The sequence below is a fragment of the Zootoca vivipara genome, chromosome 9 (genome assembly GCF_965207765.1).
Source record: "Zootoca vivipara chromosome 9, rZooViv2.hap1.1, whole genome shotgun sequence".
Classification (NCBI taxonomy): Eukaryota; Metazoa; Chordata; class Lepidosauria; order Squamata; family Lacertidae; genus Zootoca; species Zootoca vivipara.
The window spans coordinates 23,400,003-23,426,444 of record NC_142592.1 but is presented as its reverse complement, the minus strand read 5'-3'; the positions used below and the strand labels follow the sequence as shown (position 1 = coordinate 23,426,444).

The following is a 26,442-nucleotide window of genomic DNA, read 5'->3' as shown; positions in this document are numbered from 1 at the left end:
AAAAGTATAAGATATTACTTGCATGGGGGACAAAGGATGGGCAAGTAAAATCTTCAATGATACATTGGGCAATAGATACTGATTATAATATAGATATGGAAGCGTGGGAACGATTGTGGAATACAGATATAAAATTTACAGCATGCTATGGATGCGGGTGGCGCTGTGGTCTAAACCACAGAGCCTAGGGCTTGCTGATCAGAAGGTTGGCGGTTCGAATCCCCATGACGGGGTGATCTCCTGTTGTTCAGTCCCAGCTCCTGCCTCCTAGTAGTTCGAAAGCATGTCAAGTTCAAGCAGATAAATAGGTACTGCTCTGGCGGGAAGGTAAATGGCGTTTCTGTGTGCTGCTCCGGAAGCTGTCTGCAGACAAATGCCAGCTTTCTCAGCCTATAGAACGAGATGAGCGCCGCAATCCCAGAGTCGTCTGCAACTGGACCTAATGGTCAGGGGTACCCTTACCTTTATGGTTTAAGAGAAAGCTATGTGAAAATGTTATATAGATGGTATCTAACCCCAAGTAAACTGGAGAAAAATGTATGAACCAAAATTGAATAAGTGTAGGAAATGCAAAGAGAAAGAAGGTACTTTCAATCATATGTGGTGGCCTTGTTGTAAGGTTGAAGCATGCTGGGAATGATATATAATGAATTGAAAAAGATTTTTAAAATAACATTTGTAAGAAAAAAAAACCATAAGCTTTTCTTCTGGGAATTATAGGGGTGGAACTACCTAAACAGTATAGAAATTTATTCATGTATGCGAATACAGTGGTGATAATGTTATTTGCCCAAAAATGGAAAGAAAATTTCTCAACGAAAGAAGAATGGATACAAAAACTTATGGACTTTTGTCCATAAGGACCCACAAAGGGGAGGAGGAAGAGCATGGGAATTTATGGGATTCTGTTTTTGTTTTGGTTGTTTGGTAACTGTTTGTAAATTTCCAAATCTGAAAATTAAGTACATTTTATAAAACAAAAACCTATGGACTATGCAGAAATGGTGAAACTTACTGGAAAAAGAAGAAATCAAGATAACAAATTTTTTATAAAAGAATGGAAATGGTTTATTGAATATTTACAAACAAATTGTAAACGGATAAGGACATTAGCAGGATTATTGCAATAACCTGCAGTTTCATAAGAGTATATAATTAATGTAGATGAATAAAAGAATAACTTATGTTAATTTAGAATATGCAGGGAAATGATAAAAATAAATTTAAGGAACCGCAGAAAGAGGAGGAAAGAATTCAAGTTTTGAAATGTTAAAATGACTGTAAAACTATTGAAATGTATATAACTGAAGATAATAAATACTTTTTAAAAGAAATTAGAGTTTCTTTGTCGTATTGGGCATATCAGTCGCAAAATGGATAGGATTCGTTGTATTCTCAATAACAACAAACAGAAACATTAAGAAACTGGAGACTGGATTTAGAATTTGTGTGATTAGTTTTGAGGTCTTTTTTTTGTCTTTTCTGAACTTTGGAGAAAACAGAATTGCCTGGAATATTATTGCTACCATCATCATAATGGGTGGGCAGGTCCATACACTACCAGAAGGCCCCTCAAGGAATGTAATGCTTACAATATTAAATTCAAAGCACCCTTTTTAGAAACAATCAGGGTGTGTTGGGGGGGGGCGTTTACGGGCTTCTGTTGGCGCCAAGATTTGGTATTGGTGAAGCAATATTTTTGCTGCTTTTGTGGTTATGTTTTTGTATATTGTTGCTGGAATTTATTGTGAATTGTAAGGGGAGTGTTACATTTTATTGAATATTCCTTAATGATATGCTTTCACTAACCTATTGATTATTTTGTTATATTTTAAAATGTACAGATTTATGTATTTTTTTTCATGTTGGGAGCTACTCTAAGCACTAAATGGTGATCTTAGGACAACAGAATGTTCCCCGCAAGAAACAAAAGTCTCTAGGTTATCAAGAGTTTAGCCACACCTGCGATACAACCAAATGCAGTGAGGAAACCCTCTCTAGATGCAAAGGGTCGAGTGCATTGTCTCCCCCTCCAACTGGCCAAGGACTGCAAAACACAGAGACCTGCTGCGCCAGCAAATTTTGAGTTTCAGCTTTTCCTGCAGGGGACCTAACCATCATCAATCATCATTGGGATGGAGCTTTGAAGGCAAAACAGCCTTTACAAAATTGGACCCAGGAGTTTAAATCATGTTGGCGAGCTTCCTCCCACATCTTTTTTTCTCAGGGACAGACCCTTCAGAGTTGGGCTCTCAGCCCTTTATCATGACATGCAAGGTACAGGTTTTAATATAACAACACGAGGATCATTATTTTGTACATAGGGTGTGTTTAGGACATCGGTGCAAGCAGAGCAGAAATGCTTTTACCCACTGTAGACACAGGAGAAGGAATCGTTTGGAGCCATTTACAAGAAAGAAATGAATGAAACCACTGGCAATAACAGAACGTTAAATCTCCTCCAGGATTGCTAGCGTTTGGGTTTTGCTTTAATAGGAGCCTGAAACTGAGTTTTCAACCACACTTGGCTTTGCTTTACTGTTTACTTTAGATAAATTGCCTTTGCTTCCCCCTGCCACTATCAGTCAGTGGTGCATGTCATTACTGGAGCAGAAACTGTCATTCCGCTAATGGTATCACTAAAATAACACATTAGGATGATATTGTTTTCATATGGGGGATATCCATACATCTCCCACAAGTAATTACATTACCAGCAATCCTCTTAAACTATTGGTTTTGCTCAGATGCCTTGCCAGTCGTACTAAGTCTAATTATTGGAAAATCCCATTACTAGAGGTGTATGAATCAACAACAAAGGAACCGTCTGAACTAACAGGGGTGCCTGAAAGTATTTCCAAGTGGTGAAGATTCCTAATGGTTGGGAGTCTTGTGGGTTTGAGCCACGGACAGGAAAGGGTTGTAAGGTAGGGAGAACAATAAGTGATTTCTAATAAAGGGAAAAGTCCGTGGGCGAGTTCCCTTAGTAACATTTGGAACTATTATCTGATATCGGTGACGTGCTGGAGCCACAGTGTTCTAAACCAAAAATCTATTTCAAGTATCTTTAACATCTGAAATGAAAGGTGCAGAAAAGGAACTGCTGACCTTCAGAATAATAGCTGACCCTATTATATTGCTCTGCAAAGAATGGCAATTATCTGGAAATATTATCACTAAAGTTCTGAAGAACTCGTTTCATTTCCGAGACCTTTTTCTATTGGAGCCTCTGAACTGGATGCTGATACAAATGCTACTTTGTGAATCATAAATGCAGCGCTCTGGAAATCATATGCAGTTCTATGCTGATGGCCCTGGACATCAAGCAGAATGAAAGCTTGTTGGCCTTAACTACTGACAGCAGAACCAAAGGTTATTTCTGAATCTTCTGGTGGAGAATCCACAGTGTGTCTGAACATGTTTATGAGCTGCATGCAGGTCAATCAATTAATCCAAAGAAGCTTAACCCAGAAAAGACGCATTGATGTTGGTTCACCCAGAAATGAGAGAGGAACATTGGGTGTTGCCTTTGACCAGATAGATGGACTATTTGAACACCTCAACAGTATCATCTTCAGGCTCTCAGGCAAAGGTTTTTACTATCACTGGTTAACATATAGGAAGCTGCCTTATACTGAATCAGCACATTACACCATTGAGTCCTGTATTGTCTATATGGATTGGCAGTGATTCTCCAGGGCATCAGGCAAAAAGTCCTTTCCAGACCTACCTGAAGATGATGGGGATCGAACAAGGGACCTTGTTCATGTAACAAATGTGCTCTACACTACTGAGTTATTATGACCAATCCTAGTTCGGGATTGTGACATTGCCTTTGCTGGATGAGCTCACAGTCTCCTGGAAGGATAAGACATATGACCCACATGAGATATGGCTCCCAAATAAGCGTGGTTTTGGGTGCCATGCCCTTAAAAAGTGCAGCCTGAAATCACGTGAGATCATGGTAGCCATTTGGGCTGCTGTCCTCTCACAAGAAAAAACAGGATGTCCCTTTTTACACAGGGCAGTTGATGGGTACGGGGTTTGCCACTGTTAGGAGTAGGACCGGGAACTAGATGATCCCTTTCTCAGATCCAGCAAGGTTCTTCTTGTCTTCTTATGCCTGAACTGATTTATGAAATTCATGCATTTTTGTGTACCAGCTGTCCAAGCTGTTGCTTTTTGCAGTCATTCCAAAACAAAGTCAAATCAGAAGGCCCTAATTATTCTAGGGATTTCCCCCTCCTTCTCCTTCAGTTTGACTCAGTTATCTAACACATCAGTTGCATAAACTAATGTGAGACAAACAAACTGATGGCATTCATTCAAGCAGCTTTTCAACTCCAGGCAGGTATTATTTTGACTCTGCTTAATTCACTTCTTACTTGAAAGGGAGGTGGGTGGGATGTGACCAGCTTGTGATATGTTTCTTCTCTATCATTCCATACACCTGAAAGCTATCACTTGAGTGGTTCTATTTCATGCACCAAACCCATCAAAAAAGTATCAGGAGCACCTTAGAGACCAACTAAGTTTGTCATAGGTATGAGCTTTCGTGTGCATGCCCACTTCTTCAGAACTGGGATATTATTATTACTGTAAAGTGGGATATTATTATTACTTTGCTTGTTGATGCTGATTGTGTTACATTCTTGTTTTTTGGCATTGTGATTTTTTCACCAAAAGGGCAAGATGCAAATATTTTAATAAATTTTAAATCAATCAATGAATAGCTAACCATATAAATAAATTTCTGATCCATGTTACATAAGCACAAGGGCTAAAAAAACAACAGCATAGGACATGATCTAGTCATGATCCAGTATATGTACAACACTTGCACTGTATGGTATGGGGGTGTTTGAGAAAGGGAAGGGGGGGATTAACCAACCCTGAGTTTAAATGTTTCACCTATAGATGTATGGCCTCCTTTACTTTACTTCCTTTATTTCAAATGAAAGTCTTCCTCCTTCTTGCAGCTGTATTCAGGTATCAACAACTCATTGGTGCAATAGTTGCTAAAGACATTGCCAAAAACATGAAGGCCAACAACAATGAAATATTCAAGACATTAGTAGCAGAACTCTTGGATGACAATGGGGTCAATGGTGTGCTAAAGGAAGATAAGGATCTTGCAGAGAAGCTTTACCAATTTTAGGATCTATTTCTGTTTCCTGAAACAATGTAGAAAAAATAACTGCAGCTTTATGAGTCAGTCAGAATTTGTACATATATACTGTATGTGATGTAGCTGGCACAGATCTCCAAAATGTTTTTGGATCATCCAGTATTTGCATGGGGGCGGGGGGAATGGTGAATAAATTAGAACCCAAAATAAAAGCCTCAGGCTGATGTGTTTGAACTTCACTGCAAACATTATTCATACATATTTAATTGTTCCATTGAGACTTTGACGGTTCTGGAGAAGTTCCAGGCATTATTTCCATTCCATTAGTAAGCCTGTAGCCTGCATACTCCTTAACCCAAAATGATTGATTCCATAAACGTCTTACCACTTACTGACCTGAACACTAATTGAAGTTGTGTATAGATTAAAACAAAGTGTATGGTGTTTTTTTCCTGAAGCCAGGCAAAATATGTTGTAATCTCTGGAATGCTGTGTGGCAGATGACAAAAGTGGAATTTCTATAGTGTCTGAAACACACACACACACATGCTTCCTGTCTATGAAAAAAGCTTTTTGAGAAATAACTGCTAAAACTAAAATGATGGGTTGCAAAGGGATAACCCACTCACATCCCTTTCATAAACAGAAGTTGAAAAAGAAAGGCATAGCTAACCGTTCTTTAAAACATTAATACCACGTTACATATTCTTTCATCTGCACTTGGATCGTCTCAATTACTTTGTTTTGGAAAATGCTATGCATTCTTCACCTCAAAATGAAACTAAATCATCGGAGATAAGTTTATCGTCTAGGGTTCATTCAAACAAAACACTATTTACTAAGGTTTTGTATAAACAGAGAGTGCACGAAATGTATAAATTATTTTAGCACTAAGCTAAAAGGAATCCCTTAGAAAAAGAATTCTGAGAAGAATGAGAGGGATGCCAACTCAGTTTCAACCTTGGTTGGACTCCAGTCTCACAAACCGACTTCACTTGACTAACTAAAATGAATGCAAACCCAACAATGCTGTGCGCTTCTGGCTTGTATGTTGTTCTGTTCACATTTTCTGTTATTCTTCTACTGCATTCATTTTAGTTACGGGTAGGTAGCCGTGTTGGTCTGACGTAGTCAAAACAAAACAAAAAAAATCCTTCGAGCAGCACCTTAAAGACCAACTAAGTTTTTTTATTTTGGTATGAGCTTTTGTGTGCATGCACATTTTTTCAGATACTTCAGGTATCTGAAGAAGATACTTCTCCACACTTCTTCAGATTCTTTTTTTTTTAATATTTTTATTAATTTTCCAATTAAAACCAATTATATCACATTCAATATTTCAAATTATACACATATATATATCAATCAAACCGAATGTTATGCCAAATCATCTAAAGAATTTTTTATTTGGGTTCCCATGCTTCAAGAAATTGGGAATTCCTCGCAACTGTCCACTGCCGTCTTTTTTCTAAAGTTCAAATCGTCCTCCAAATTCATAATAATCCAGATCTTCCCCTTACAGTCACATAGATGTTTTCCACTTTCATCCGATTGTTTCCCAGCCGCTGAGTAAATATCAAACAAAGTTTCACAGATGTTCTTTCTCCTGTGTGAGTTAATCAGTCCAGCCTCCCCATAAATCTTCTTAATGGAGCTCCTTGTTGCGTCGAAGCAGCCCGAAGCAGCGCCATCTCAAAAAGCTCAAATCACTTTCGCTTTCTCTCATAGCCATGAAGATTCACGATCATTATAGAATTTACAGCTTTTTCAGGCAGGAGACCCAAACATCAAACCATAAACTCTTGGTAAATTAATGGATCTCCTTGCCCTATAGCTGAACTTAGCTTCAGGTCGCTGCTCCAATTTAAAGTGCGTCACAACTCATAAATCCTCCGAGCGCGTCCAGAACTCCTTCCGCCCAACTAGGGGGAGGCTTTTCTCATCGGCAACTCCACATCTTTAAAAAAATATGCTCAGTAACAACAGTTATAAAGTTCAACTCACACAGTCTTTTGCTTCTCTTTCACTCCAAACAAGCCAGGACATCGCGTCCGGGAAGGTACGAGGCAACAATATGAAGGAAAATAAAAATAAAAACTCGCTTCCCTTATCGCTCCGTCCCCATCAATCCTTCTTCCAGATGCAGTACAATCTTTGACTCCTCTCCTTTCAGCAGCATAAATTTCTCAGCAGTAAACAGCGCTTCTTCCCCTCCTTCTGAAGTATGTCCATAGATTTAAGCCTAATTATCTTCTTTAACCATGGAAATCCCCGCCATGCAGATTAGCGTCCGGGAGTCCTGGCCCTCGTAAGTGCTCAGCCCAAGCTCCCCCCACTCCAAAAACAGTCGGAGTGGGTCTGGGGGCATCGCGGGCCAGCAGCCCCTCTCCGTAACCCCCGGAGAGGGTAGGGGGTTGCCATTTACTCCCCTAGCAACCGCCAAATTCCTTACGAAGGTCAGAGAGATGGAAAACAGGTCCGCCATTCCTGCAGGCGGAAACCGGAACCACTTCTTCAGATTCTTCAGGTATCTGAAGAATTGTGCATGTACACGAATGCTCATACCAAAATAAAAAAAACTTAGTTGGTCTTTAAGGTGCTGCTGGAAGGATTTATTTTATTTTATTTTTTACTACATCAGACCAACACGGCTACCCACCTGTAACTAAAATGAATGCAGTAGAAGAATAACAGAAAATGTGAACAGAACAACGTACAAGCCAGAAGCGCACAGCATTGTGGGGTGGTGGTGCAGATCTCCTGGCAGCTGAGGCTGCTGCTTACACTGGCAGGGAGAATGGGAAGGGTGAGGAAGTGGGAAGGTCAATGCAGTGCAAACATACCAGCAAAGTACAATCCAGTCAATGCATTTGTCCCATTAGGAGGTAGAGGGATAAGGTGGTAGGGAGGTCCTAGTAAGCAGCAAGACTCAGCTGTCGGGAGGTAATGTAAGCATTGCTGCCACAACATGCTGCACACTCCTACCGGTAATATAACCACCATCAGCACAGAGGATTTTGCTTCCCAGGAAAAAAAGTATACAAAGCTGCAGCTTGGAAGAGATTTTGGGGGAAGCTGTTCCACCATGTGGGCACCACCACTGGCAAGGACCTTCCACAAATTAAACCCAATCTCACACAGAAAAATAAATATATGCCAAAGATGTTGCTAAACTAAAAGACATTGTGGTTTTATGTTATTATATCAAAGTAAATGACTCTTGTTTTCATTATGACATTTTTGCAACCCACCTTTGGACCATTCGGTGAAGTAGAAATGATAAGTAAAAAAGGACACACTTTTGATTACTTTAACAGCTTTTGCAGCTAAGCTGACTTACGTAAGGTTATTTCTTTCTATAATATCTATTTGATACGACTGCATGTCAATCTGCAGCAGCTGATCAATGGGCATTTGGCAGTCAGATGAGAAATGTCTAAAAACCCTACAGAGATCTGGTTGTGAGAAGCTGGCAAGGTGATACAGATTCAGCGTTCAGCATGCCCTGACTACAGTCTGTAAAGTTACTTTCTTCTGCCAACTTCTCTTTTTAGAGGATTTCAGGTGCCCTATAAAAATCTGAGTCATGCTGCTGGTTATTTTTAGGGATGAATGGATTCCCTTCATTTCGTAACTGTTCTGAGGTTCTAGAAGAATTCCAGTCGGAGATCAGGACTTCAAAACACCAATTCTTAAATTCAGTCCGTGGACGGTGCATGATAGGGTCACATGTCAGCCCCACTTCCTCCACCCTTGACCTTTCCTGTGTTGAGTAGGAAGATTTGAAGGAGAGAGGGTTGTAAATGCACGCAGTTGAGCATTTTTACAGACACCCCTGTGATTAGGGACCCAGTTCCAATCATGGGGAGAACTGTGTGTTCAGACATGATTAAACCTCACTTCGGAATATTCAACACAACTTGGGAAGCAACAGAGACAGAATGGACAGCCCACATTATCTCCACAAATGAATTCAAGGATTCCTGAATAAGCTAGTATTGTTTGTTTGTTTGTTTTTTTAAAAGGAAACTTCAAAATTCCAAAAAATACAAAATACATACAGTCATACCTCATGTTGCGTCCGCTGTGGATTGCGTTTTTCCCAGTTACAAACACGATGGACCCAGAAGTGTTTACTTCTGGGTTTTGTTGTACGCGCATGCGCAGAAGCATTCTGCGCACTTCGTGCATGTGCAGAAGCGCTCTATTGCGCTTTCGCACATGCTCAAAAGCACCACTCAGGTTGCGGACTTTTCGGGGTGCGAACAGCACCCTGGAACGGATCGGGTCCACAACCCAAGGTACCACTGTATTTTGCTTCCTAGGAAAAAAAAAATAGGTGTAGTTTGCATAGCTGGCTGGAAGAGAGGGGAAATAATTTTTCTCCCTTCAAACTCATGCTATGCCATAGGACCCAACTCTTGGGGGCTGACCCCCCCACACACACACACAGTTGATGGGCATTGACATTCAAATGGTGCTGTGCACCCTGTTTTGTGATTGCTTATGCAGGGCATGGATTACCTGGGGTCCCTCAATATTTTATTCAAATTGTCAACCCTGTGCTGTGCTAAGTATCCACTGCTAATGGGAGAGAAAGGGGGTGTAAGAAGGGTGCAGGGTTGCATACATGCCAAAGGATATTAACTTCACAGATCCACTCACGGCAGTTGAGCTGGTGGTGGCTAGCCAGGAAAGAGATTGTTGTGGGTATATGGCTCAGTGAAAATGCCAATCCAGGGCGAGAAAGCGGGGGCGGGGGGAGGAATCATATTCAATGCTATAGATCAGTACGAAAATAAGAGTGTGTAAAACTGGCAGTATTGTAATACTGTTATACCAAGGCGCATCCACACTTGGAATACTTTGTACGGTTCTGGGCAGCATATCCCAAGAAGGATGTGCAGAGCTGAAGAGGGAGCAGCCCTTCTCAAGTGGTTGAAGCACCTTCACTTAGGAAAGGCAACAATGATTGGGGATTTTCATTTTTTAAAAAAAGCAACCAATGGGGGTCATAAGTAAAAGGTAAAGGTAAAGGACCCCCAGAGTGGTTAAGTACAGTCAAAGGCAACTATGGGGTTGCAGCACTCATCTTGCTTTCAGGCCGAGGGAGCCGGCGTTTGTCCACAGACAGCTTTCCGGGTCATTTGGCCAGCATGACTAAACCTCTTCTGGTGCAACGAGACACCGTGATGGAAACCATAGCACAAGGAAACACCATTTACCTTCCCACCACAGCGTTCCTATTTATCTACTTGCACTGCCATGCTTTCAAACTGCTAGGTTGGCAGGAGCTGGGACAGAGCAACAGGAGCTCACTCCATCGCAGGGATTCGAACCGCCAACCTTCTGATCAGCAAGCCCAAGAGGCTCAGTGGTTTAGACCACAGTGCCACCTGCATCCCATAATAAGGCTCATAATAGGGGTTTATTACACCATGTAAAGTGTGGACAAAATGGATGGAAAGGACAGAGGTTTTCTTCCTCTTACACTTGCCAATCCTGAATCCAGTTGGGATGAGGTTCAGATCAGACAACACGAAGCTCTTTTTTCTTTCTTTCTTTTTTAATACACAGAGAGTAATTACAGTACAGCATTTGCTACCATAAGGCTGTGATGGCCACTAGTGACTTTGAGAAGGAGATTAAAAGGAGAATGTGGCTCTCAATAGCAGCTCATCATGAGGGCGATGTATTACATCCAGGACCTTTGAATGCCAGTTGCTGGAGGGCGACAACAGGAGACAAGCATTGTCCTCACATTCTGCTTGGCTGCTGCAGGGCACAAGGTGGTGTATCAGACGGACCTTTGGCGTAACCCCACAGCTTCTTCTTCGGAAAGAAGCAGCTGCTTCTCTCCATGCCTCCAGCAACCTTCCCTTGCCCTCAGGCTTCACCATGGACAAAGTGGAATTCCTGTCAAATAATCAAAGGTTGTCTCCTCTTGCCAGCTTTATGATCAACTCTTCTAAGCCTCGGACATCTAGCTTACAATGTCCCTAGGAGTATATATAGGATCATATTTTTCTGCACTTTATTGCACCAATACATTATAACCATGCTTCATTTTTCCACAAAAGTGATTATAAAGCTGCCATGTATATTCCCTTTTTTGTTGGCCCGATCTCTCTACCTATAATTATTATGTGGCTGGATTCGTTCTTCCCGTGATTTCTAATGAATTCTGCTCGATGACCTATCTGATGAATGAATAAATGCCAGTGTATCCCATCCTTCTGTCTTCTTCTGTATGTCGTCTTTAGACCGAAATATATTCTACTGGTTGTCATTGTTCTACCAGATTTTCCTGTTATAAACCTTCTCTTCCAATATCAGGCACTATTTCAGCTCATTCTCTTTGGCTTTGAGATTTCTAGAACTACATATGAGCACCTCTATATTTTGTTTTCCTTTAGATGTCATTTTTGGATGAGATTTTGCTATGTTTTCTTTGACTGATTGAATCTCCCCCGTCTCTGGGCTCCTCCAGGTGCCCTGCTTATTGCACATTGCTTCTGATTTGCTTGCACAAAGTTTATGAGGAGGTTAGACTACCGTATGTCCAGTCTGCATTGAGCATTCATTATGATTAGTTTGCAGTGAGGTTATACAGCAATGAGCATGCATGCTGATTTGCTTGTGCAGTGGTTATACATATTCCAATTAATCATTCACTCTCCCCACACTTTTCTATGCATTTCCCTGTCACTTTCCTAACCTCAAAAAGCCAGCTTTTTAAAAACACTGGATTTATTGTGCCAGAGCAACAGAGCACTTTTAATCCACTTTAACTGTGCAAACCTAGATTTCTGGTGTGCTCTGGATCCCCCACCCTCAAAATACTGATAGTCTGGAGATGACCTGTGTATACAGCTGCTTCCTACCAATTCTTGCTCGCTAAGGAATTCTGGCTACAGCAGCACCATCTGCCTTGGTGTAGGAATACCATCGTCTGGAGCAAAGGGATTAGGCTGGTACAGGAAGAAGCTGCAGATATCTGCCAACAGTCAGATGGCTTGCCTGGAACAAGAATTCCTCCAGAGCCAGGTCAGAGGAGCAGTGTCCTTTTAGACCTATGAAAAATAAATCTCCAAGAAAACACAAACCCAAAACCAACCCATGAAATATTGCAAGGATTTTTTTTTAAAAAAAACAGAGATTATATCGTAGCAGTTCCCAGAGTATGCTTACATCTCTTTCTTTCTTTCTTTCTTTCTTTCTTTCTTTCTTTCTTTCTTTCTTTCTTTCTTTCTTTCTTTCTTTCTTTCCTCAATCAGAGAAAGATGTTAGTTTCACACACAGTTGTCTTAAGGTAAGGAAAGAATCACTTGTGACATATTATAGCATTTGTTTTGACCCAAGGACACAAGGCAGGAATTGGCTTCTGATGATATCATGCCCGCATAGTTTAAAGACATTCTGGAAAGCTATATATGCTTGCATTGAGCTCCAGTGACAGTACAGCATTCATGGGTCACTGAGTGAGTAGCAAGGTAGAGATTCTCGGCAACTCCACCTGTTCCAACCACTGACTACTCTAATAACTTTGCAGACCAGAATTTAGCAGCCATGCTAGTCCAACGGAACAAGAACAGGGCAAAATTACTAGGTGCAAGAATTAAATTGTAGGTGCAATAAAGGTATTGTGGCATGTGCTCTGTTCTACTTTCAATCAGATCAGATTTAGCCATCCAGAAGTCTGTAAAACAAGGAAGAAATTGTGTCATCAGGGTCTTGTGCAATGTTGAGAGATTGAAATTTCTCCTTAGTAGGCACAACAATAATATGATGATGCTGATCACTGGTGCCAGGTCCCACAAGAAACCAGAAGTCGCGTCGAGGGCCTCATGAGGCCTTGGACGCAACCTCTGAGTCCCTATGAGGCCTCAGAAGTACATCAGAAGCCACCCAGTCACCACTGCGACCCCCACAATGTAACATGATGTCATGATGAGGGACGTTGTGCACCCACAGTCTGGGGCCCAAGTCAGCGCCTCTGATGATAATCAGGGCAGTAGTAGTAGTAGCATGAGGAGGATTTCTTAGCTGCCCTTCACCGTGTATTAAATAAATGAAATGTTTCAGGATTACCTTGGAACTCAAACCTCTTTTCCCCAGGTCATGAATGTCAAGGGAAACAACAGCAGGCCATGTCCCCTCCTTGCTAGCAAGCCTGCTGGCCACACCATCCCAATCACACATGTAGCGTCCATGCAAAGAGGTGTTAGCGTTGTTACAAAGTGTTGGACACCACCCCAATCTTTGCTGAGCTGCGGCAAGATCCCAGGAAGGTTCCCGGCACTCACCCAGGGTCTGTATTCCTTTGAGAATCAAGGCCCGCCGAAGACTGACATAGCTTTAAGAAATATGCTTCATTCACATATTTACACCTGACTTTGGGTGGAGGGAGTCCAGCTCTTACAGCATGGTCATCTCAGGAGGGGGGTTGTTTCCCACAGCAGTGCAGCCCTGAAGGTCCAAGGCATCTCAACGGAAGTGTTGCTGAAACTAAGCTCTAGGCACAGCTTTTCTCCTCTGGTCTCTAACTCTGAATCCCTAATCAAGCAGATTGAGGGGGTGAGCTCCTCCTCTGGGCCTGTGTGGCGCGTTGCTCAGCAATGTGCAGAACTCTCCTTGAGCAGGGTGTCAGAGGTAGAGAAGAACCAACAGGAGCTTCTCCTTCCTTCTTCTGGCTGACACACACACACACACACACACACACACACACACACTGATCATTCAAGTCTCCTGCTTCTATCATCTCCCTTCTGCTGACTTGTTTTCTGCTGCTCCAGAGAAGCGGACACGGAGCAATGGATTCAAGCTACAAGAAAGAAGATTCCACCTAAACATTAGGAAGAACTTCCTGACAGTAAGAGCTGTTCAGCAGTGGAATTTGCTACCAAGGAGTGTGGTGGAATCTCCTTCTTTGGAGGTCTTTAAGCGGAGGCTTGACAGCCATCTGTCAGGAATGCTTTGATGGTGTTTCCTGCTTGGCAGGGGGTTGGACTGGATGGCCCTTGTGGTCTCTTCCAACTCTATGATTCTATGACTGCTCCTCAGTGTCCCACCACCAAGTTCTGAGCTCTAAGGTGTCATCTTCGGAGCGCTCCCTGAGGGACTCTTGGGAGGCAGACTGCCACCTCTTCTTCCATGGGCGTAGACAGGGGGGCAGGAGGGGGCAGCTGCCCCCCCCAGAAGCAAAAAATTATTGTATTTTACAGACCATAACCAGCTCTTTCCCCCTCCAAAAACTGAAGTGGAAAGGGCTTTGCTTTAGCAAGAGCAGCTCTCCACTTGCTGGAGGTGGGGGGGAGGGGGCGGAAACACAACTGTAACAAAAACACATCAAATAAATAAAGCAAAGTGGCTTAAGCAGTTAAGACAATGGAGCAGAATATCCCTTCAGGCAAGGTTCACCCTATTCACCCTATTGTTCTTCAATGGGAGTTGTTAATGAGCATTCAGGGATCGCATTAACAGTTCTATTGGCGATTTAATGAGGGTGCAGAGGATTCAATTTGACTAAGGTGGCCCTGCAAGGCTAAAAGGAAGTGAATAAGAAGGGGGGGGGCTGTAGCTTTGATAGACACAGTGATGTTAAAATAAAAAGCAGTGGTGTTCCAGTCTGCCCCTCCTCCTGCATCTGTATACTTTAAATCAGGGGTGGCCACCTCCCAAGAGACTCTGATCTACTCACAGAGTTAAAAACTGGGAGTGATCTACCCCCTTTTGGGGGGTTCAGGTCAAAGCTGTTGAGTTTTTTTAAGGAAGGGAAGCCCTGTTTTGGGGGGTTTAGGTCAAACTTGTTGAGCTTCTTTTAGGAGGAAGGGAGGCCCATTTTTGTTTAGGGCTTCAGGTCATAGTTCAGCTTTTTTTAGGGAGGAGGAAAATTTTGGGTGAGCTTTTTTTAGGGGTGCCAGTGATCTAGCAGTGATCTACCACAGACATCCAGTGATCTACTGGTAGATCACAATCTACCTGTTGGACGTGCCTGCTGTAAATCAAGCAGAGAGAAAGCTGCTTACAGGGCTCCTGTACAGGTGTACCAGTATCTTCCTCTTGCTGCAGAGTTCTAGCATCACAGCGTTACCCAGAGGCACCCACAAATGTGAGTTATCCCTCTCTCTATTTCTTCCTTCCTTTCCTCCCTCTTCCATCCTCAATAAAATACTGGGGGGGGGAGATAAGCCCCACATAGAAAGCCCATCAACATGGGGGGGAATGACTCTTTAAAATACAGTATTTACCAGTAATTGGGGGGGGGAGGCACCTAGGCCTCTAGAAGTTGGCTGCTATACCTAGGACAATTCAAGAAAGCAGAATGATGCATATGCTATGGTAATATATAAATAGAATCATGGAATTGTAGTCGGAAGGGACCACAAGGGTCATCTAGTCCAACCCCCTGCAATGCAGGAATTTTTCCCCAAGGTGGGGCTTGAACCCACGGCATGGTTGAAATATTATGCTGATATGCAGCAACGCCTCGGAGCTGTCGTGACTGCGGCCGTGCCTTCCCTCGCCCTCGCCCGCCCTGCCACCCCCTCTCGCCTGCCCGACCCTCCCGTCCTCTTGCTGCAGAGTTCCAGCATCACAGCATCACCCAGAGGCACCCACAAATATGAGGTATCCCTCTCTCTATTCTTCCTTCCTTCCCTCCCTCTTCCATCCTTAATAAAATACTGGGGGGGGCAGATATGCCCCACATAGAAAGCCCATCAAAATGGGGGGGATGACTCTTTCAAATACGGTATTTACCAGTAATGGGGGGGGGCACCTAGGCCTCTAGGAGTTGGCTGCTATGCCTAGGAGTAGGACAATTCAAGAAAGCAGAATGATGCATATGCTATGGTACCGGTAATATATCAATGGAATCATAGAATTGTAGTCGGAAGGGACCACAAGTGTCATCTAGTCCAACCCCCTGCAATGCAGGAATTTTTTCCTAAGGTGGGGCTTGAACCCACAACATGGTTGAAATATTATGCTGATATGCAGCAATGCCTCGGAGCCGTCGTGACTGTGGCCATGCCTTGCCTCGCCCTCACCCACCCTGTCACCCCCTCTCGCCTGCCCGACCCTCCCGTCCTCTCCAGCCAAGCAGGGTAGCCGCCGCCGCTGCCAGCCCCAGAAGCACAAGGTGGCCGCTGCTGCTGCTGCCGCCGCTGCCGCCACCACAATGTCGTTAGGCCAGCTGGCTCTGTAGCCCCGCCCACATTCCCACTTTGTGGCCGCGCCCCTGAACGACCATGGCTTGCCCCCCCCCTAGTTTTGATCCTGGCTACGCCCCTGTCTTCTTCATCCAGCCAGTTTGAGCCCTCACTGGAGAGCTCTCCTCCTCTTCCAACCAAGCCCTGGCACCTATCCTGTACTAACTGTCAGTCATCAAACAGCTCATGAAAATCTATTGAGATCTGGAGGTGGTGGTCAGCACAGTCACCCACATTCAAGAGGAGAACCTCCAAAGGCCCTTGGCACCCACAGAAGCTCCCTCCAGCCTAATCCATTAACCCAGTATCAAAAACGTCTCAGAAAAAAAGTGCCGTTTATCAAAGGCATCTCTCATTCTATTTATTTCAGAAGTGTTGAGAATTCAAATGAGTAGCTCAGTTCAATCCACCTAAGGGCAAAGCAATCCTACCAAGCAACAGAAAAACAAACACACATAAAAAAATATCTTGTTTCTTAAAAGCCGGGAAAAGAGGCGGACTCTGGAGGTCAACCAATTAGAATTATTTCAAGGAGAAAGTTTAATCAAAAGGAAGGAGTGGAAAGCTTTAGTAATATTCTCCACCTCAGCCACATGTATTCGTCTAAGCTAATGCAGCTCGAGGAACTAATGCAATTTAAATGTACGCTAGATCCATTTTAATGCCGTCTTTGGGCAACCCCTCTTCCCTGACTGCCTTTGTCGTTAATGCAATCAAATTTATGTTACGTTGTGGCAGAGGAAAGTGGATGCTGATGGGAAGCAGGAATACTCAAAAGTATTTTTCCGTGTTCAGACGTGGGGGTTTGTCTTTTGAAAGCGCCCCCCCCCTTCCACCTTTCCCTCGTCCCCTTCTAAAAGTCAGGTGTCACTCTGTGGAAACACAGGGGGATTTGCCCATTAGCAACGAGAAAGGCTTACACTTGTGGCGCGGGAAGCACTGCCGTAAATTAGAGTCAAGGTTCATCGCAAGGCAAGCTAATCCAATTCCAAAGGAGAGGGCTGTGAATGCGCCACAGCACAAAAGGATGAGAGGCACTTACCGGGCTACTGACAACACCATTATTTTAAAGGCTCTTTAAGCTAGGCCTTGTGAGTGCATTCGTCGGTACAATAAATAGATTGTATAATCTTCAGCATAAAGACGCGGTATGAGCAAGGTAGCTCAAATCCATGGATGTGAAAGGTTTGCATCATATTTGTTGTTCTAATCATTTGGGGGCATCCATTCAAAGATGTCTTTGTGTGATGGGGTTTTAAAGCAAAATGGGGGTAGGAGAAGACAAAGGGAATAAAAAGTAAGTGCATTAGACAGCAGGGAGACCAGTGCAGCAGCTGCTGTTAACATTTTGTGATTTACTGCTATTTTAATCCATCTGAAGTTCTATCTATTGCTTTTCCTGTTGGAGGTAGACAACGTGCAATTATGGAAAGCCAAAATCTGAGCACCTTGTTCTTATTATTTCATCTCATTTACAAAGTAAAACTGGATGACTCAGTATTGCTCAGCTATCAGCTCATTCTTCTATGGCAAAAGAAAGCTATATTGATTTTTTCCCCCAATAAAACATTGTTTAAAAAAACTCTTAGGTTATCTTTTGTAGTATGATGTGGGTTACCTGAGCAGAAACGAGTCAGTTAAAGTAGACATAGATCCAAAGTGTGTGTCTTCTGCTCCTAAGGATTTTGCAAAATTCTTACACAGGTAGGCTTCTTATTCTTATTCTTAATTTTATTAGTATTAATTTTGTTATTATTTTTATTAACTGCCTTTTACCAGCAGGTCCCAAGGTTGGTTACAGCAATGTAGAAACCCAGAATGGAAAAAACAGTTTAAATATATTGCAGTCACAGGAATGGGTAGGGTTGCCAGGCTCAATAGAGAACAGGACTTCTGTGCCTTCAATTGCCCTGCTCTCTTTTGAGTCTGGAAACCTTAAAGAGAAACCAGCAGACCCTTTGTTTGATTTCCAAGCAAAGAAGGTACAACTGTATAGGGAAGGCAGCAGATGCACCTGGGTGGAGAGGGCATTCCACAGCTAAGGGGCTGCCACCAGTGGTGGAGCTTCATGCTCCGGCACTGGGGGGGGGTGGAGAGTGGGAGGCGTGGCATGCATCTCGGGGGCATGGCACGCCACCCACAGGGGTGTGGTGCGCATCCTGGGGGTGTGGCATGCCACCTGCAGGGGCGTCCAGTGGCTGCCACAGGTAAGGCCCTGTCCTGGGCAATCACCACCAGCATCAGCATTCTGAACTCCTCAAGGTGGAGCTACAAAGAAGGGACCCTTTGCTGATTTTAACACCCAGTGGGGACTGTAAGAAAGGAGATATTCTTTCAGATATTTGGGGTCAAGTTGTTTAGGGCTTTAAACAGTAGCATGAGAAACTGAGCCTAGAAATTAACTGGCAGCCAATGCAGCTGTTTTAGAATAGGCATTATACAAGTTATAAAGGCAACCACAGCCAGTTTGCAAGCTCAGCTCAGAGGAGAGATATGGTCATTTGAGATGGTAAGTGTTGAAGCAAGATACTGCCCATGACAATCATTCTGCCAGGATAATCCCAAATGTTATAGCAAATTGTCCACCATCAATCTGGGACCTTGTTAGGGTGGGGGGGGCGGCACATGTGTGCAATTCAAATAATTTCATTTTATATCCCTTCCCATTCAACACATGGAGTTGCTTAATTAAGCATGTTTTATACAATGCTTTAGATTCCAAAGTTTGATTTCCATTTTTTAGAGCTCTAAAGATATCTAGCTGAAGTACATTAAATTTGCCAAAATGGAGGTTGGAAGCAAATTGCTGCTAAAAGGATTTAGAAGATGTAAATTTGGAACATGTTCTGCAAATTTGCACCTTAAAGAATCCCTACCTTAATGATTCTTCACAACTAGCTTTTTTTCAAATTAACGCTTTAGTCAAGCAGCTTGGGCCATTCTTAGGTGGGGGTGGGAAATATTTCATTTGTGCCCATCAATTGAGAGGTGGCCCTGGGAGATATCACAGGGTTAGAGGCTGTGAGAAGAGAGGGATGAGCCCAGGTGACAGCTGAAAGGACACACCTTCCTCTGTAGAGGATGAAAGTTAAGATATAGTGATGAAAGCGGATCCATTTCCTTTAGATTAGTTTGTTTCGTTTATTGCATTGTGAAAACTTCCCAAATGCATTTGCATATGTGGTCATAGCCAGTGGGTTTAATCTTCAAGAATGTGAGGGATGGTTCTGTCTAAGTTATGGTTAATTCCCAGTTTGAACCTATTTCCCATTACTGCAGGCCCATTTAAATCAATGGGCTTAAGAAAGCCAGGGTAGTATAAAGTTTGGGATGCTAGAATAGGACCCGGGAATCTAAAGTTCAAATCCTTGGTCGAGTATAGCTGAAGGAGCATCTCCACCCCCATCGTTCTGCCCGGACATTGAGGTCCAGCTCCGAGGGCCTTCTGGTGGTTTCCCCCACTGCAAGAAGCAAAGTTACAGGGAACCAGGCAGAGGCCTTCTCGGTAGTGGCACCCGCCCTGTGGAACACCCTCCCACCAGATGTCAAAGGAAAAAACAACTACCAGACTTTTAGAAGACATCTGAAGGCAGCTCTGTTTAGGGAAGCTTTTAATATCTGAAGGACTATTGTATTTTAATATTTTGTTGGAGTGGCTAGGGAAACTCAGCCAGATTGGCGGGGTATAAATAATAAATTATTATTATTATTCCTACTTAGTTGTAAAACTCTCTGGGTGACCTTGGGCCAATCGTCATCTCTCAGTGTTGTTGTGATCGTAAAATGGGATGGAGAACTGTGTGTACCACCCTGAGCTTCTTGGAGGAACGTTGGGACATGAACATAATAACTAATAAAGTTACTTATGTTCAGACATTTAGTCATTTTAGTGAGTCTATGCTGAGTATATCTAACATTAGGCACCACCAATGAGTTTTTATCCCAGTATAAGAGCTAAATAGCTTCCCAAGATGTTTGTGTTCTCATCAACCATGCTTTGTGAATGGTCACTGTAGCTATTTTATATACTGTATGGTTAAACTATAATACAATTGTCACAGTCTGTATTTTTTGCATTTCCTGCTTATATTTCCCCCTCTACAACCACGTGTCTTTAAGGGGTCACAATACTTGGTTATAATTTTTAACGTTACTTATTTACCCATCTTTCTTTTTCACTCTGCTTATTAAGAAGGCTGTTATTGAATGCCTGGCATGTATCCCATAAATAATGTCTTTATTTAATGAGTGGTGTTGCCTAAGGCAATTTTATTTCATTGCCCACAGCAAGAAATGAAGGCACTTATGTCACCCTTTATATTTTAAAAAATCCCCATTAGATCAGCTTATTTTTGAAGATGAAATGATGCCTTGCTTACACTTAATCCAATTTAGCATTCAAGAAATTTGTGGTGGCAAATTATTTCAAGGTAAAAATAGGTTAAGAAAACTTTATATCATGGTAAAAACACAGCAGAACATTTACTGATTTGATTCTGATAAGAAAAGACAGGCTGGATCAGACCAAGGATCTATCTCAGCTTTCCTCAACCTGATACCCTCCAGATGTTTTGTGCTACAACCCTTGGAAGTGGTTCAGAATTATATATTTATGTGGTATATTCTGTACAAGCACACAGACAACCAACCGTTTGCAATAATCGAACTGTGGTTATTCCTACCAGAATAAAATGATCCTGATGTTCCCCCTTTTCCAGAAAGCTCTGGCAGACTTTCCCCAGTATGGATAAGGCTTGTCCTGAAGCATCATATCTGTGACCTGGAGTGAAGAAAGAGACAAAGAGAAGAGTTCAAGCTGAGGTAGTTCAGTTACAGTCACACACACACACACACACAGAGAGAGAGAGAGAGAGAGAGAGAGAGTTTGTAATGTATTCCAGTGATTTCAAACGATACATCAAAAATGCCCCAAGCCAGGGGACAAAGTTGCACATGCAATTATGCAGTTCAATACTATGTGTGTTCACTCATAGATAAGTCCCAGAGAGGTAAATGGGGCTTACTCACAAATGAGGGCCTGCCCATATCTCAGCTTAATGTGCGCTGTGAACCCCTTGTGCCTCCTTTCATTCCTCCTTGTCCCTGCACCATTCTCCTCCAACTGCTCCCATCCCACACTTCCTTTAAAAAAATTATTTTTATTGATTTTCCAATATTGTTCCAATAACAGCCTCATTATAACAATGCCAATTAATTTCATCCAATTAATACAATTTTTAATATACCAATTATTAATATACCAAATTATACAATTTAGCTAAAGTGGCCTCCTCACGTGCTAGATTTGATGGCTTCCTCTTTGTTTTTGTTTTTATTTTCTGAGTTCCAAAATCTTAATAATTTCGATTACATTCCCTTTGAGATAATACTTTGTACAATGGCTACAATCTTATGGTTTCAATTCGTGTTAATATACTAAGTAATTGACAAAGTTTCAAGTAATGCACTTAGTCTGTAATCATTGTTCTTTCCTGTGTGTAATAATTTTTTCTCCATAATGTTATCCCAACCATATATGTTGTTGTGTCCTTCATTCTTCAAGCAGTTGATATTTCCCATCATGACTTGGGGGAAGTGGTTGTGTCACAGTTTCCAAAAACCTCTGTGTCTTCATCCCATGATTGAAGAGCTTGTTAGAGACCCCTCTGTTCCAACAAATAAACTGTCCTCACCATTTTCTTTTCCAACCTAGGAAGAACGGTCTGATTCCAAACTGCCAATGATTAATAGGAAAACCTCTGACCTTGCAGCTGGCAGATACTTTTCCTCCTTTCAGCTGAAAATTTATAACCAGTTATCTTTCCACTTAGATTACGTTCCAAATTGTCTCAGTCTCCTTCGCATTCCTTTGAAAATAACGGAGAGTGGGGGTGGTTTTCTTCTATATTCCAAAATCAATATGAAGCTGCTGGGAGAGATCATCAGGGGGGTTGGGTTGGGTGTTGGTGCTGACCTTTAAAGCCCTAAATGGCCTCGGCCTAATATACCTGAAGGAGTGTCTCCACCCCCATCATTCTGCGCAGACACTAAGGTGCAGCACTGAGGGCCTTCTGGCGGTTCCCTCGCTACGAGAAGCCAAGTTACAGGGAACCAAGCAGAGGGCCTTCTCGGTAGTGGCTCCTGCTCTGTGGAATGCCCTCCCATCAGATGTCAAAGGAATAAACAACTATCTGACATTTAGAAGACATCTGAAGGCAGCCCTGTTTAGGCAATTTTTTTTTTTAATGACTGATATTTTTAATCTCCTGTTGGAAGCCGCTCAGAGTGGCTGGGGAAACCCAGCCAGATGGGTGGGGTACAAGTAATAAATTGTTGTTGTTGTTGTTGTTGTTGTTGTTGTTGTCCTCCTTTCAAATGGTGTAACCCCCCCTTTTTTTCTCTCTCTCTCTCCAGCCACCCCATACTGCTGCTTAAAAGTGGAGAATCCCTGTTCATTGAAAATCTGAATAGGAGAGCTACACTGAAAATGATTTATCTTTAGCTACATGCAGAGGCGTAGCAAGCCCAGGTGGTACCCAGTGTGGATTTTTTTTTTGTCAACCCCCCGCCCCCCCGGCAGCTCTGGCTCTGGCAAAAAGTGAAAAAACATGAATCACAAAAAAACTAGAGCTTACATAACAAAATCAACTTCAGATATGAAATCAGCATTGAAAGAACATATAAGAACAGTTGAAAAATCTCATGCAACAGAAAAAAAAACATGTTCCCCAGTGGGGGGCACCGAGTGTCACCCCCCTCCAGGGTGGCATCCGGGTCGACCTGCCCCCTTGCTACGCCACTGACTAGGTGACAATCATCTGGATAGCTCAGTGGGCTAGAGCGTGGTCCAGTTAGCTAGGGATGATGGGAGTTGTAGTCCCCAAAAATCTGGAAGGCCGAGTTTGCCTATGCCTGGACTAGATGATCCTCAGGATCCCTTCAAACTCTGCAATTCCATGGTTGTTTAACCAGGATCCATTTGCACAGTCCCATTTGGGTTTGGATGAAGCAAAACGTGGCCACGAGTTGTTCTTCAGTGTTGCTGTTGCTGCTGGCACCATAAGTGAACGAATGATATCCCATTTGGCATGTGGAACGGAAGTAAGCAGCATGTGAAGCGGTTCCTAGAAGACAGGTAGATGGGCAGAAGCAGCAATGAAACCTGCACTTGTTGTGACTTGGAACTGTCGTCCAATTTTGAATGGATGACCACTAGAGAAAGGGTTACTGGCCCCCAACCAATGAACTGGCAGAGTGAGCAGGCTTGATTACCATTTGACTAACTGTGTCACCAAGCACAGCGGCACAACAGAGGGGTAGCACCTAATCAAGCGAGATCAAAAAGAATAGAAGCAATGGCTGAAAAATGGAATTCATTAAAAGTGTGGGGTTTCCTTTCATGGCGCACCTATCGATTCCCTTGCTTTTGATCTCTGTAGAGATCAACATGGGTCCACTGTTGTAATTCTCTGAGAATGCTTCTCTGTGGAGAGAGGACTTTTCAAGTTCCCTGTTCTGCAGTTCTTTGAATTTTCCTACCACTGAGAGAATAATCCCTGTGCCTCTTTCACAAGAAAACTTTGGCCATATTTGCTTTCGCAGAGAAACTATAAAGCCTGCCATCCAGCTTAGAATGAGCAACTGCCGTTGCCTCTGCATTTCTGCAGCTGTGTTATTTGGTTGCACCAAAATATTTCAGGGCCCACTAAGTCTTGCCATGGAGGTTATATGCCATTGCTCCTAATGTATGAACCAGATCTCCGTCTCTAAGGACAGGTTTTCAAAAAGCATTTTAAAATGCCTTTGACACACAGGAAATTTTGGAGCTATGTCTGTCCATGGAGTTGTGAATGCTTTCATGTCTTGCAACAGTAGTGTAAACTCAAACAGGAAACGGTGTAATGTGACACGAATACCAGTACTGTACGCCAATGTTTGCTCAAATTCTTGATTATTGTTGCAACAGAAAAAGAATACAAAATACTTTTTAAAATGCTTTGCCATACTTTCGTTTCCTGGATTGCAGGGGGCTGGACTAGACGGCCCTTGGATGCCTTCCAACTCTACAGTTCTATGGTGAATGCACAATGAGATGTGACTTAAAAGGCTTGCTGCAACAGGAATGGCAAAATTCTTTGGATGGCATAGTGACTATAGTTCTATTGTTCTTCTCCTTAATTGCGTGAACAAAGAAGGCAGAGAAGGGTGTTAAAGATTGATTCAAGTGATCTAAAATATTCATAAAAACTCATCTAAAAATATCAAGATCGATGATACCACAATTCTAGGCAGTTACTATGGAAAAGAAGCCTAAGAAATCCAGATTCTGGATCCATCATTTAGGAAGAAGAAGAAGAAGAAGAAGAAGAAGAAGAAGAAGAAGAAGAAGAAGAAGAAGAAGAAGAAGAAGAAGAAGAAGAAGAAGAAGAAGAGTAGTTTGGATTTGATATCCCGCTTTATCACTACCCGAAGGAGTCTCAAAGCGGCTAACAATCTCCTTTCCCCTCCTCCCCCACAACAGACACCCTGTGTGGTGAGTGAGGCTGAGATACTTCAGAGAAGTGTGACTAGCCCAAGGTTACCCAGCAGCTGCATGTGGAGGAGCAGAGACACGAACCCGGTTCCCCAGATTACAAGTCTACCACTCTTAACCACTACACCACACTGGCTCTTTAGGAAGAGAATAGCCCCCCTACCATCAATGTGCTATATACATGCGATGTTATAGCAACTCAAAAAGTCAAAGTGGGCTTTGATTCCCAACCACAGACTGCAGCAGATACGCCACAAGTGGAGTTTGCATAGCTTCAGACTTTTGGAAGGCCATCTAAATTCAAGGTGACTGATTTGCCACATATGACCATGAAGACACACACAATTCTGTTCCAATCTAACTACCGTAGGAAGTGGCATCTAGAGAAATCCTGGCTTCGTACTCAACACTGCAGTCCAAGCAAGTGAAGCCTGAGAGTCCTCCATAAAGAAGACCATATGCCACCTGTTATCTACTTTCCATTATTAATGGCAGTGAAAATTATGCAGAGAAAAAAAGAAAGAAACCCACACAATGTTTTCTTCTTTAAAAAAATGTGGGGGATGAAAAAGCTAGTATTAATTTTTAATCTGTATATTTAAACAAACCATCTGTTAATCAGCTCCCAATTTATGGTTATTTAAGAAAAAGGGGGGGAGAGGAATTGGAAACAAGAATCAATATTAGCCAATCCTATTTGATTGCCTCATCCTTAGAATGCTCAAAAGCCATAAGATGAGAGAGAACTTGTTTTGAAATTGTAAATTAATGAGCATGAAATAGCCCACTCTTCTGGGCCAGAGTTCAGGGTTATAAACATGAGACTCTGGCTGCAATCTGCTACACACTTCCTAGGAATAAATCCTATTGAACTCAGTGAGACTTGTTTCTGAGTTGAGACACATACATAGGATTGCATTCTTAAGTGTAAAAGGATGAAAGCAACTCCTTTTGCAAAAAGAAAAACGTGGAGTTAACCTGCAGATAAATACGTTCATCTTTTCAGTTTTGAAATTCTAACTGCTGGATGTAAGTAAGTAAGTAAAACTTTAATACGGTCAAAGACCAGCTGGATGATTATAAGTACTCCATGTTCTGTTGGACGCAGGTAAAATATGTTCAAGTATCTGTAGCATTTAAGCATATATTAATAATGTAATGAATCGGGCATCTGTAGCTCATAAAGCACTCACTGTGTTATGAGATCTAAAGAGGCACGTCTGCTTTTATCTCAGATTGTCTGAGTCTAACTTCAGCTGGCAGTGAACCTTAAACAATTTACACTGCCTTGATTCTCCTGTAGTCTCCCGCTGCCCTTAATCTTAAAGACCAGCTTGGGGATAGGTTTCCACCAAAACTGTCTGCCACCCAAAGCAATGCCCACTTGAATCTTCCCCACTAAAAACAATGATGATAAGGTAAAGGGCCCCTGACCATCAGGTCCAGTCGTGTCCGACTCTGGGGTTGCGGCGCTCATCTCACTCTATAGGCTGAGGGAGCCGGCGTTTGTCCGCAGACAGCTTCCGGGTCATGTGGCCAGCATGACAAAGCTGCTTCTGGTGAACCAG

General features: G+C 42.6%; 1 protein-coding gene across 2 annotated transcripts in view; it reads right to left on the bottom strand.

The window, feature by feature from the left end:
• TMEM117 (transmembrane protein 117) overlaps nucleotides 1-26,442 on the bottom strand; it is a 198,117-nt gene that overhangs the window by 57,273 nt on the left and 114,402 nt on the right. For both annotated transcript variants that reach the window (XM_035128607.3, XM_035128605.3), the window contains exon 5: nucleotides 21,024-21,121. In XM_035128607.3, coding sequence (XP_034984498.1) covers nucleotides 21,024-21,121 — 98 coding nt within the window. The remainder of the gene's footprint in view (nucleotides 1-21,023; nucleotides 21,122-26,442) is intronic.